Here is a 13,155-nt window from a genome sequence, read left to right as displayed (position 1 = left end):
TCCAACAGCACAGAGCATATATTTTTCTCCTTCTGAAATTTACCAATTACTTCCTCACTTATCTCCGTGACCTCCTTCAAAGAGAAAAGCTACGTGACATGAAACTGCGGCTTTGAAGGCCTCCAATTTATGCTACAGACTTAAACTAGCTTTGGAAGTCATTCCCTCCTCTTCCTGGGAACTCTGGGAACTGAAGTTCCAAGTTGGATGGGAAGGCAAAGGCATCTGACGTTGCTCAGGACACTCACCGAACTATGGCCCCCCACCTGTGGATAGTGTGTGTGTGTTGGGGGAGCCATGACAGTCACACTGGGACAAAACTGAGACCAAAGTAGACAGTTTTGCATTTGAGGACACAAAACCCTAAGATAGAAACATGACAAAAAAATTACCATAATTTTCCATCTATAAGACGCCCCCGTGTATAACACGCCCCCTATTTTGGGGGACTCAAATTTAAGAAAATGGGGGAGATGGCACAGAGTTGTTCAGCTTTTTTTGCGGAGGATTGCCCAGGGATGTTGAGCTTTTTTTAGGGGGGGGTCACCCGCACGTGTTGCAAAATCCACCTTCCGTCTGTCCCATCACCGGAAGAAGCTGCCAATCACCCGCCCAACTGCCAGAGCATCAGCCAATCAACAACACCTTTGATGCAGCAACCAATAACACGCACAGTAGCCACTGACAGCTGCAGCAGCAACCAATCAAACGTCCACCCTATGCACTACCAATGTATAAGATGACCCCCACTTTTTAGCATGATTTTAAAAGAAAAAATCGTCGTCTTATACACAGAAAAGTATGGTGATTCAATAATAAGCCTATTATTTGTTTGCAAATAATTTTAAAGATACAGTCATACCTTGGGTTACAGATGCTTCAGGTTGCATTTTTTCAGGTTACGGACCGCCGAAACCCGGAAGTACCAGAACGGATTACTTCTGGGTTTTGGCAGTCGCACATGCGCAGAAGCGCCGAATCGCAACCCGCGTGTGTGCAGACACGCCGCTGCGAGTTGCGGACGCTGCGGGTTGTGAATGTGCATCCCGCACGGATCACGTTCGCAGCCCGAGCATCCACTGTACAGAAGCTCCAATCCTGGATCCCAAAAAGACCCTGTTGCAGGTGATGCTCTAGGGTTACCTGCTCAGGCTTCAGCCCTGGGGGCACCCAGGCGTACTCCTCAGAGGCGCAGCCAGAGTCGTCGTCTGAGATCGAGTGGCGCTGGAAGTCAGAGATGAGGCGGCACATCATCCTCTCCAGGTCGACAGGCACCATGCGCACCGCATGCTCCTCCCTTGGGCACTTGCAGTGTTGGCAGATCTTCCTGCAGAGGAAGGGAAACGTAATGTCTCCAGGGATACAGTCGCCGAACACCAACTAGACAACCAAGCTGCCCAGCAAAGCTCTACTCCTGCCTCAAGATCCTCAATGCTTTGCCATAACTCGCCCGCCTGTTGAGCCCTAAGAGACACAACCCTGACAAATATAAAAGGTGCACCAAGTCTACACGGAGGCAGAGACCTCAAATGTCGCTGTGACCACCAGTTATAAGGGAAAAACATCATGTTTGAGTAGCCGAGTAACAAGATAAGTTCAAACTTGATGGTGTTAAGAAAGCAGGGTGGTGGTGGGGGACCACTGTGCTAATTCATCCTTAAAGGTAAAGGTAAAGGGACCCCTGACTGTTAAGTCCAGTCGTGGCCGACTCTGGGGTTGCGGTGCTCATCTCGCTTTACTGGCCGAGGGAGCCGGCATACAGCTTCTGGGTCGTGTGGCCAGCATGACTAAGCCACTTCTGGCGAACCAGAGCAGCGCACGGAAACGCCGTGCCAGAGTGGTACCTATTTTACTTTGACGTGCTTTCGAACTGCTATGTTGGCAGGAGCTGGGACCGAGCAATGGGAGCTCACCCCGTCGCGGGGATTCGAACTGTCGACCTTCTGATCGGCAAGTCCTAGGCTCTGTGGTTAAACCTGCCCCACTCCTTCATGCAAATCCCCCAAGGGCTGCTTCCAGTGCAAGTTCCCACGTTTGTGTTTTACCACGGCCTCTGCAATGCAAATGACACAGACCACACTTACTTCCCGTGAATCGCCCACCCCTAATCGCACTGTTAAGCCCAAGTTCATCATGAGAATTTCTCCAGCCCCACAAAACGGGAACGCAGGAGTGGGGCGAAAGGGCCCCAACGGCAGGCTGTGCTGTTCCTGCAAAACGGGGCCATCAGCTCATTAAAGAGAGAGGAAGGGGAGAGAGTCCTGCCTGCCGTGTCTTACAGTCTCTGCGGGCAGCAAGACCACAGCGAGGCAACTGCGTGACAAGTGCCTGGAAATGAACGAGGACAATGAAAGATGCAGGATGGGGGCTACGCCAGGGTGGGGGCAGGGGGTGGGCGGAAATGAAGTGAGTGATGGAAAGAGACAGAAAGGAAAGGCTCTTCCACTCCACTGCTTTCCTGCTGCAATTCAATTTTTTTTTGGGGGGGAGGCTGGATGTGAAAAAGAGAGGAAAATGAGTCTGGAGTGATGTGTCTGCAAGAGGAAGACATGAATGCGAACAGAGAGGCAAGGGACAAATTAGAGCTACGAATAAGGATGTGGAATAAGGAGAATCCATAGTGACAGGAGGAAAGGGGGGAAGGTTTTAACTTGCTTATCTAGATTTCTGTTCAGAAAGGCTTGAGGGGCAGCAGGCAGGGCGCTAAGTACAAGACGGGAGGAACGAAAGGCGTGCAAGACAGAGCGAATCAACTCAGCAAGGTAGAAAAGGAGGAAAGAGAGGCACACCCTGCAGTTTCTCTTCTTGCTCAGAAATCCATCCTGCCGTGTTCAATGGGACTTACTCCCTAGGAAGGAGATGACAGCCCAAAAGGCTGTGGATCCACAGGGGTTTGGATCCAACTGTGTTTCTCTGCCCTCTTGAATCCAGCGGAGGCTTCCATGGACAGCTGAGGGAGAGGCCATTTTTTGCTTATTCCCCCCTTTCCTTCTGCAGCCCACCTCCCCATATGTGCTCCAGGGGGTTGGGGAGCCTTCGAAGCAGCATGGGAGGTGTCAAGTGATAGAAGGGACCCAGTTAGATACAAGCCATGGCATAGGAGGGCAATACAGCACAAATAATCCCTAGAGGTCCAATACACAGGGAGACAGTTGGGGAGGGGGAGATCTCACAGAGGATGGAGGGAGATTTGATGGAGGGAGGGAGGGGCAGCACATTCTCCTACCTCCATCCATGCACTAGGAAGCCTGGGCACTGCTCTCCGCACCTCTGACACGGTTGGCCCCGGTCGGGGTCCTCCACCTCAGGCAGCTGTTGTGGGACAGAGGGACAAGAAGTCAGCAGCAGAAACATCAGTAGCACCAACATCCACCAGTATCACCAGATAATCCCCTATACAGCCCTGTATCGGGAAGTTTTTAATGCTCAATATTTGGCTATGTTTTTATAGATGCTGTAAGCCGCCCAGAGTGGCTGGGGGAACCCGACCAGATAGGAGGGGCATAAATAATAAAATTGTTAGTATTATTGTGACAGTGCGCACTCCCACCCGGAAGCCAGCATCTACCCATCTCAACAATACAAACACAAAACGTAGGCTCATAGAACGTAGACTATAGAATAGAATAATGATATCATTCAAATTATAGGAATAAGCCAATCAAAGTTCATATGTGCAATATAACAGAGTGGTAACTGTGAATGAATGAATGAATGAATTTATTACGGTCATAGACCAGAAGAAAAGAAAAAAAACATAAAAGGCAGCAATAATTTACAAGGGAATGATGGTGTCAATTAAAAGTTGTAAAATTATACATAAAAACAATACACATATACACACACACCCACAAACACACACACACACACACTCACATATGCACTACAGTATATGTATGGGCTTAAAAAAAGGGGGGGGCTTATCCAGGGGTCAGATCTTTTACTTTTTTACAGCTAATGCCCTCCGCTTGATCGCGGCCGCAGAAAACTTGGCCACTTTCAGTGTTACTTCTGGGTTTTTATCTCCTAGTAGGATTTTCAGCCGCTGAGATTCAGATCGACCTGGGAATTTCTGAACAATAGGGGAGATAAACAGTAACCTGATATCCCCGTAAAGGTCGCAGTGTAACAGCACATGTGAAGCCGTTTCCACCTCCTTCAGACCACATGGGCAAACTCGTTCAGCATAGGGTGTGCCCTCGTATCTGCCCTTTAGTAAGGCAGATGGCAATACATCAAATCTGGTAAGGGTAAACGCCCGCCTATATTTTGCGATTTGTAGGTCCAGCAAATATGGGGTTGGATTAAACCCTTTTCCATAATCTTGGATAGCTGGATATTTATCTATCTTGCTCATATGGTCCTGAAGCTCTACATCTCCTATTCGCTGGCTCACCATCATTTTAGCCTTTTCAAAGCCTGAGGCTATGAGTTCTTGTGGGGAAAGCCCCAGGCCCCTCAATTTTTCATAAAGCGACAATCTCCATTTAGACTGGAACGGGTCTAGTAGAGTCAATGGAGCCACTCCCACTGGGAAAAATATGAGTTTTAGCCAGAAGTGAATCTTCAGGATCCATATCCTGGCATTAATAGGGAGTTGGCCTACCTCCAGCCTAATGGCAGTGTTAGGGACACAGGTAGGTAACCCTAGTAGGGAGCGATAAAATTTAGTTTGTACAGATTCCAGGGACTTGAGTTTTTGACAATTAAATATCTGGGTGCCATACATCAATTGTGGAAGTATTTTTGCAACAAAGACCTGGGAGGCAGCAGGAACATATTGACCTCCTTTTCTGTAGAAGAATCTTATGATAGCTCTGGAAGATCTTTGCGCATTTACAATGGAATTCTTAATCTGATGGCACCAAGATCCCTTCTCATCAAAAATTATTCCAAGATATCTAAAAGATGTTACTTGCTCAATAGGTTGGTTATTAATTTTCCATTTATGTCGGAGTTTTCTCTTGGAGAACACCATAATTTTTGATTTAGTGTAATTTATTATTAGGTGTTCAGCTTCGCAATACTCTGTAAGAGCTCGTAAAAGTTTTCTTAGACCCACACAAGAGAAGGAAATAAGTGCCGCATCATCTGCGTACAAAAGGACCGGGATTGGTGTATTATTTAGATTTGGGGAATGAGTACTTGCTTCCTCCATCTTTCCGACTAAGGAGTTTATATAGAAGTTAAAAAGAATAGGGGCAAGAACACAGCCTTGCTTGACACCATGGGAACTTTGGATTTCCTTTGATAGGTTCCCATAACGGTCGCATCTAACACGGATCCGAGTATTTTCATGTAGTCTACGGATAAGAAGCAAAAGACGTCTATCGATGTTTGTGACATTTAGTTTTTCCCAAAGTCTGTGCCGGGGTATCGAGTCGAAGGCTGATTTGAAATCTATAAAGGCTACATAGAGAGAGCCTCCTTTCTTTGAGGTGTATTTCTCCACTAGATGTTGCAATACCAATCCTTGGTCTAGAGTTGATCTATGTGCCCTGAAACCAGCCTGGGCTTCCTTTAGGATGTGCTCCTGTTCCAGCCAGTCCGCAAACTTTTCACGTAAGTGAGTTGCATAAAGTTTGCTGATGATGCTTAAGAGACTGATTGGTCTGTAATTGGCTGGATCAAGTTTACAGCCTTTCTTGAATATGGGAACGATGATTGCCAATCCCCAGTCCTCTGGTATTATTGCTGTTTGATCTATGCTGGTGAAAAGGGTGGCAAGGACTGGGGCCCACCAGTCAATATTGGCTTTGAGAAGTTCAGGAGAGATGTTATCTGCTCCCGGGGCTTTTCTGTGTTTGAGAGCCTGAATAAGCCTCCTAATCTCCGCGACCGACACCGGAGGCCACTCATCACCTGCCGCACACTGTATTAGTGGCTGTGTCAAAGGCAGAGCTGAATATGAAGATTGGAAAAATGCCTCCCAAGTCCCTGCAGGTATAGTATACTCCACTTCTGAGGAAGTAGATCGCACTCCATTTGCTACCAGTCTCCAGAAGGTGGCCGAATCTCTCTCTCTGGATGCATCTATTAGGCATTTCCATTCTCTTTTCTGTGCCAGGAGTTTTTTGTTTTTGATCAAGATTTTATAATTTCGTTTATCTTCAAACCAGCCCGTGGGGAGTTGGGGTAAATTGGCAGATCTATAATTCTTGTATTTTTTCAGTAAATTTAGCTTCATATCCTGACATTCTTGATCAAACCAGGGTTTGGAGTTTTTATATACTGAGGATTGCCTACTTGGCCTGTTCCTTTTTTCCTTCAGGGAATCTTGAAGGAGTAAAATTAACTCCTGAAATAAATTTATCTTTAATTCATGGCTTGAGGACGTTATAAGGTTTTCTCTCTTAGTGAGGAATTCCTTTGAGCATAGCCTACTTGAAATTTCCTTATGCAGTTCATCTGTCCATCTAATGCGCGAATATCTGAGCTCCAAAGCTGTAGGGCTCGAATGCTCGATTTTTTCAGCGCAGGATAAATCCTTTCCCGCAGCTACGAGTGCACTTAATGGCAGATGGTCACTGTCTAAGCGCTCCTCCACTTTGCATTCCAGAGCTTTGTTTTGAAGATCATACGACACGATTATGTAATCAATTGTGGAGGCGCCATTGTTAGATATAAATGTAAATTCTCCGACCTTCTCCCCCTCTGTACGGCCATTTAGTATAACCAAGTCCAACTTACTGACCAAGTGTAGTAGGCATAAGCCGGCATAATTGCAGCCTTTATCCTTTGAGATTCTAGCTGGTATTGGGAGGGTTTCCTCTATAATGGGGACTGTTTCGTGGAAATGGGCACACAAAGCCTCATCAGATTGTCCAGTTCTGGCATTTAGGTCGCCTGCCACCACCACAGAGGCATCAGGAAATTGATTTAGTAGTTTGTCAAGATACTGTTCTAACTGAGCCCAAGTATTTCTTATCAATCTTTTCTCTCTTTGTGGGGGTAGGTATGCATTAATCAGCAGCCAGCTGTGGGTTCTCCACTGTACTTGCACAGCTGTGGCCAGATGGTCTAGTGGGTCTAGTTTTTTAAATGTGGCCCTTAGCCTTGTTGAGATTAAAGTAACTAACCCACCTTTAACTCGCCCCCCTCTAGTACTTAAAAGACCTGGGAGGGAGAACGCAGAAAAACCGTTTAACTCCACTTCACTTGTGCTCCAGGTCTCCTGGAGAAACGCAATGTCATGTCTCTGGATATATTTAACAAAGGATTGGTCAGAAACCCTCTTTTGCCAACCTGCAATATTCCAAGTTAGCAAGGCAAGGTTGCACGTTGTCTTGCCAAAAATTGATCTTAGTCAATTTGCCTTTGAGAGATTTTTTGGGCCTATCTTTTTATCTGTTGGTTGGATTTCATTCATTTTGGCAATGTCCATAGATGTATTATCGCCCAGGTACTCAATGGAATCAGTTGAAGGGTGCAGCGTGCTAACATTAGTGATCAGTACTCCTTTTTTTGGCGAATCTACCTTGAAGTGTTCTATTTGACTGATACCAAGTTCATCCTCATCCAGGTATCTCATGCTGGTCCAAGAGCGCGTTGTGGTTGTCATAGGGATGGTTTCCTTCTTAGATGGTAGATTGTTGCTGTCCCTTACGCACTGTGTTAGATCTGTTGCTGTCAGGTTTATCTCTGCAGCTGCAGAGGTATTATAAGGGTAGTCTTTCGTGGTTGCCATAGGGATGGTTTCCTTCTTAGATGGTAGATTGTTGCTGTCCCTTACACACTGTGTTAGATCTGTTGTTAACAGGTTTATCTCCGCAATTGTAGAGGTATTATAAGAGTAATCTTTCATGGGGTCTGTCTTGGCTTTTTCAGAGAGGTTCTCTTTCTTCAATTGGTCCGTTGCCGGTTCTTTCTCTCTTACTTTTTCCTGAGCATTCATCTCTGTTAACTTATTTCTAAGGGTCTCCAATCTTCTCAAGATCTCAGATTGGGCAAAGAAAGGCAGCAATCCAAACTGATTTATTAATGCCTTTTCTTCTGGATAGAAGTTATCCATCCCCTCATTAGGCAATCTCATCTCTTGTCTTAGTTTCAAGGGCCCTTGCTCAGTATGTTCCAGTTTGTCTTTTGAGTGTCCTCTCTCCTCCTTTGGTTGACAAGTAAATCTTACCTCAGCTGTCGTAAACTCATCAGGGAACAATTTCAAACATGTGCTGTTTTCGAAAAATCTTGTTACCGCTATCCTTTTCTTTGACAGCAGATGTCTTGATCTATATATATATTTAGCCAAGTTTTGATCTTTGAAGGAGGCAATCACTCGCAGAGAATATCCATTGTAGAATATGAAATCTACTGAGGTAATGTCATTTAATTTTATTTTCCCTGGCAGCATATCATCTAAAATATTCACAAAATGCACCGAGCGTTCTTCCTGTGTAAGGAAGCCCTTTGGCTTCGGGTAGTTGAGAAAAGCTAGCTTCCTATCTGCCAACATCAGTTTCCATCCTTTATCCTGGGGCAAGTCTTGCCCTGCTACTGGCTCATCTTGAAATCTGCCATAATCAATAGTATGGGGTGAGTCTTCTTTAATATTTATGGATCCTTGGGGTTTCAGCATAGAGCACCCGGGTAGTGATTCCGTTTCCTCACTTGTTTTGTTTGGCAGCAATGATGTTTCTTTCAAAGACTTCAGCTGGATCTTTTTTCCTGGATCCACACTGTTGTTCTCTCTGCTGCCATGTATAGCAGGTTTGTTAGAGTTTGTTTTTGATTTTGTTGGAATCAGCTTATATAGTCTTTTCCAGCATACTTTGCATGCACGTCGGTTTGTAACAGATTTCCTTGCAGTTTTTATGTTCTTACTTTTCTTTTTAGTTTCAGCTTTCTTCTTATGGGATCTCTTACTAATGCCTCGCTTCTTTTGATTTACTTCGATAGGAAATTCAGTTTTAGGGACAGATACATACAGCCCTATGTCCTTTCCTTGGTGTAAATGATTTTCCGCTGCTGATCCTTGTGTGCACTTGCTGGTTGCTGGTTGCTTTGTATATTCTGGCTCTTGAGGGGTGGTTTGAGGATCAACACCATGAGGTTCTGAGCCTTTAGCTTGGAGGGGATAATTTTCCACTAATGTCAGGAGCAGCCCATTTGTTATTGTTAAGTATTTTTTCATAGCTGCCAAATCCAGATTTATAGAGAGCAGCCAGTCCTGAGGATAGCAGTCGTTGTTTTCTGTCTGGGAGCCCATAGATGAAGTCTGGGGTTTCTGGGAGTTTCGGGTTTCTTCCTGTAACTCTGAAGATAATATCTCAGCCAAGACTATTTCATGGGCCAGGCTCATTGTATTTCTATTTTGGTTGTTATTCTCCGTGTCCTGTATTCCTCTAGAGAAGGTTGAGTGATCTTGAGCAGCAGAGGGAAAAAGAAGAGCCTCATCCTGCTTCAACTCAGCCATCTCAGCCATCTTTTGCTCATTTCCATTTCCATTTCCATTCTCGTTGTCCCTTGTATGTAAAAAGTATTGCGTGATTTTACTCTGTTTCTCATAACACTCCTGGAGCAATGGACTTGTCACTATCCCCAGGTCCCTACGTTTCTTTCTAGTAAGTACCATTTGTAAATCTTTGTCCACCCAGCTATGGGCTAAGGTCCAAAATGAGGCAGGATTTGGGATAGCTGTTTGTAATTTGTAATTTGATAGCTTATAGTTCAGAGCGTAACACGGAGTTGGCAATAAATCAGCTGTCACCCGTTTTCCTTATTGTCGGTCAGACTTGAGGGCGCGGCATCGCGGGGAGCAAAACCCTCCGGACATCAAGATAACAAGGTAACAAGGTAGCAAAGGAGCTCTTTTTTTTTAGAAGCAACAAGCTAAAAGGACTATTAAACTACTTAAAAAAACTTAAACTACTTAAAAAACTCTGGAGGAGTTAAAATATATTATAAAGGGCGTTTCAAAGGTTGGCTCGGTGTCAAGCCTGTTTAAAAAGCAGATTTAGAACTTGCCTCAGATAACCTCCAGAACTCTGCAGCTAGTTCGGCGGCCATCTTTCCTCCGAATACAAACACAAAACGTAGGCTCATAGAACGTAGACTATAGAATAGAATAATGATATCATTCAAATTATAGGAATAAGCCAATCAAAGTTCATATGTGCAATATAACAGAGTGGTAACTGTGTTCAAAACAGATGTCTAAAGACAGTCTCACAATAGTCTTTCAAAAGTTTCAACAGAAGACGTCTCAAAGGTTTCAAAAGGACAGTGTCTCCAGAATGATACTACTGTTTTGTAATAGTCTTCATCATCTGGAAATAAGATACAAGGCATACAACCGATAAATGATAACAAAACTGAGCTACCTCAGTAGTATTGGATTATTCCTATAATTTGAATGATATCATTATTCTATTATATATTCTCTACTAACTATTAGCCCACAACTCAGGCTTTCAGAGGATCTCCTGGGAGCTGTGCCTTTCCCAGTTGCCAAGACCATGTTAAAAACTAGGCTGTGGGACATAGATCACCAGGAACTAATGTCAGCTGCAGAAAAAACATGCTCCCCTCTTTATTTTCAACTCTCTTGGGTGCAGGAATTTAATCTTAATTATTTACAATTTTTGTTTAACCCACAAGAAAGAAGGGCCTTTTCAATTCTAATCCTTCTAACCTCCTTTGGGGCAGGTTTGTGGCTTTGGCAGAAGGAGATAGGATCTGCCCATGCGATGCCCACCTGGTGGAAACTCCAGCTCACATGGCCCTTAACTGTAAAACGTATGATGATCTCTGCCAAGGATTTCTAGATCATCTATGTATTCCAACATGGGAACCAGAGACGGAGGTCATGCGCTTCTTATTACAGGGAAGAGACCAGGAGCTCACCAAGACAGTAGCTAAGTTCCTCTATTTGATTTTTTGTTGCCGAAGTAAGCTACAGGATCCTGCCCTTGCTGGAAACCCTCAGAGATGAGGCGGATTGCTCGCCTCTTCTGCCCTTTGGCGGGTGACTGTGCTGTTGGGGTGGCGACGAGATCGCACTGGCCTAGCTATTTTAAATGTATTCTGAATGTTCTTATGTGATGCCAATAAAGGTTACTTGACTTGACTTGACTATTAGCCTACGTGTTGTGTTTGTATTGTTGTGATTGGTTCTTATTGCAACACAGGGGTTTGTTTTTGGTTCAGCATCTACCCATCAGCAGGACCGCTACCCATTCACCAGGTGTGTCACCAGCTCTGCCAATCTCGCCAGAACACCCTCATCGCTATGGTTTGCACCCGTTGATTGCCATCAATATGCAACCCCCATTTCCACCAGTAACACCAGCCCTGTCCATCTGCTCCCATCGGTCAGGAATCCTGAATAACCAGGAATCGGCAACCACACACAGCTTCCCTTTTGACACCAGCTCCCCACGCCTCTGTGACTGTTCCCATCTTCGACTATATATTTTGGTAACTTGCTATGCATTTGGACGGACAGTGGCTAAGAAAGCCTTAACTAAATTTTACATGATGGTTCCTGAGATCAAGAAACTCTGGTTTAAAACACAGATTTCAAAACTGCACTGATTTTTTGGGGGAGGGGGGTTTCTTAGAATTCCCAGGCAATGCCGGGTACAAGGCAGCTAGGAGAAGATATTTAGCATTTATTTGTTAATTTCTGCGTTTATATCAGCATCATTTCTCCATGGAGCAAAAGTTGGTGCACGTGGCCCTGCGCCTCCTCATTTTATTCTCACAAGAACCCTGTGAGGTTGCAAAGCAGATCACCTGAAGCCTGCTCCTCAAACCTTCAGGCAGCAGCATTTTAAACTTAGACACATTTCTGCAAGGCCCCCTGATTGCGGCCCCAGTGGCAGGGGCCTGTACCAACATGGGCAGGTGCTTCCAAAATCAGGATGCCCTCACATGTTTGTTAATGGCAATGTATTCCCTCACACTGGCCCTGTTCAGAAAGTGGCAGTGGGGGATGAGTTTCAGACCCCTGGGCTCTCACTTGTGGGGTGCCTCAAGGTTCTGTCCTCTCCCCCATGCTTTTCAACATCTACATGAAGCCTCTGGGAGAGATCATCAGGGGGTTTGTCCGGGGTGTTCATCAGTATGCGGATGATACCCAGCTCTACCTCTCCTTTAAATCAGAACCAGTGAAGGCAGTGAAGGTCCTGTGTGAGTGCCTGGAGGCAGCTGGAGGATGGATGGCGGCCAACAGATTGAGGTTGAATCCTGACAAAACAGAAGTACTGTTTTTGGGGGACAGGAGGCGGGCAGGTATGGCGGACTCCCTGGTCCTGAGTGGGGTAACTGTGCCGCTGAAGGACCAGGTGTGCCGCCTGGGAGTCATGTTGGACTCGCAGCTGTCCATGGAGGTACAGGTCAATTCTGTGCCCATGGCAGCTGTCTACCAGCTCCATCTGGTATGCAGGCTGAGACCCTATCTGCCTGCGGACTGTCTTGCCAGAGTGGTGCATGCTCCAGTTATCTCTCGCTTGGACTACTGCAATGCACTCTATGTGGGGCTACCTTTGAAGGTGACCCGGAAACTGCAACTAATCCAGAATGCGGCAGCTAGACTGGTGACTGGGAGCGGCCGCAGAGACCACATAACACCGGTCTTGAAAGACCTACATTGGCTCCCAGTACGTTTCCGAGCACAATTCAAAGTGTTGGTGCTGAGCTTGAAAGCCCTGAACGGCCTCAGTCCAGTATACCTGAAGGAGCGTCTCCACCCCCATTGTTCTGCCCGGACACTGAGATCCAGCGCTGAGGGCCTTCTGGCTGTTCCCTTGCTGTGAGAAGCCAAGTTACAGGGAACCAAGCAGAAGGCCTTCTCGGTAGTGGCACCCTCCCTGTGGAACACCCTCCCACCAGATGTCAAAGAGAACAACAACTACCAGACTTTTAGAAGACATCTGAAGGCAGCCCTGTTTAGGGAAGCTTTTAATGTTTAACAGACTACTGTATTTTAACATTTCGTTGGAAGCCGCCCAGAGTGGCTGGGGAAACCCAGCCAGATGGGCAGGGTATAAATAATAAATTATTATTATTATTATCATCATCATCATCACTCCTGACTGTTAACCGCAGCAGCTGGAGACTCGTGGGTGAAATCCTGTCTGCACTTTGGCCTAAAGAAGGATTTGTAAGGAAGCTAATTCCCGTCTGAGAGCAGCAGCAAGGCAGTGTGGGAGAAGCGTA

General features: G+C 45.7%; 1 protein-coding gene across 2 annotated transcripts in view; it reads right to left on the bottom strand.

The window, feature by feature from the left end:
• Positions 1-13,155, bottom strand: part of PRICKLE3 (prickle planar cell polarity protein 3) — a 41,071-nt gene that overhangs the window by 20,927 nt on the left and 6,989 nt on the right. For both annotated transcript variants that reach the window (XM_083482993.1, XM_083482994.1), the window contains exons 2-3: positions 3,227-3,312; positions 1,144-1,327 (exon numbers count right to left, since the gene is read on the bottom strand). In XM_083482993.1, the coding sequence (XP_083339119.1) occupies positions 1,144-1,327; positions 3,227-3,312 (270 nt within the window). The remainder of the gene's footprint in view (positions 1-1,143; positions 1,328-3,226; positions 3,313-13,155) is intronic.

This window comes from Podarcis liolepis (assembly GCF_965112155.1).
Source record: "Podarcis liolepis genome assembly, chromosome: 17".
Lineage (NCBI taxonomy): Eukaryota > Metazoa > Chordata > Lepidosauria > Squamata > Lacertidae > Podarcis > Podarcis liolepis.
The sequence above is the reverse complement of the archived record's forward strand: the minus strand, read 5'-3'. Positions and strand labels throughout refer to the sequence as shown.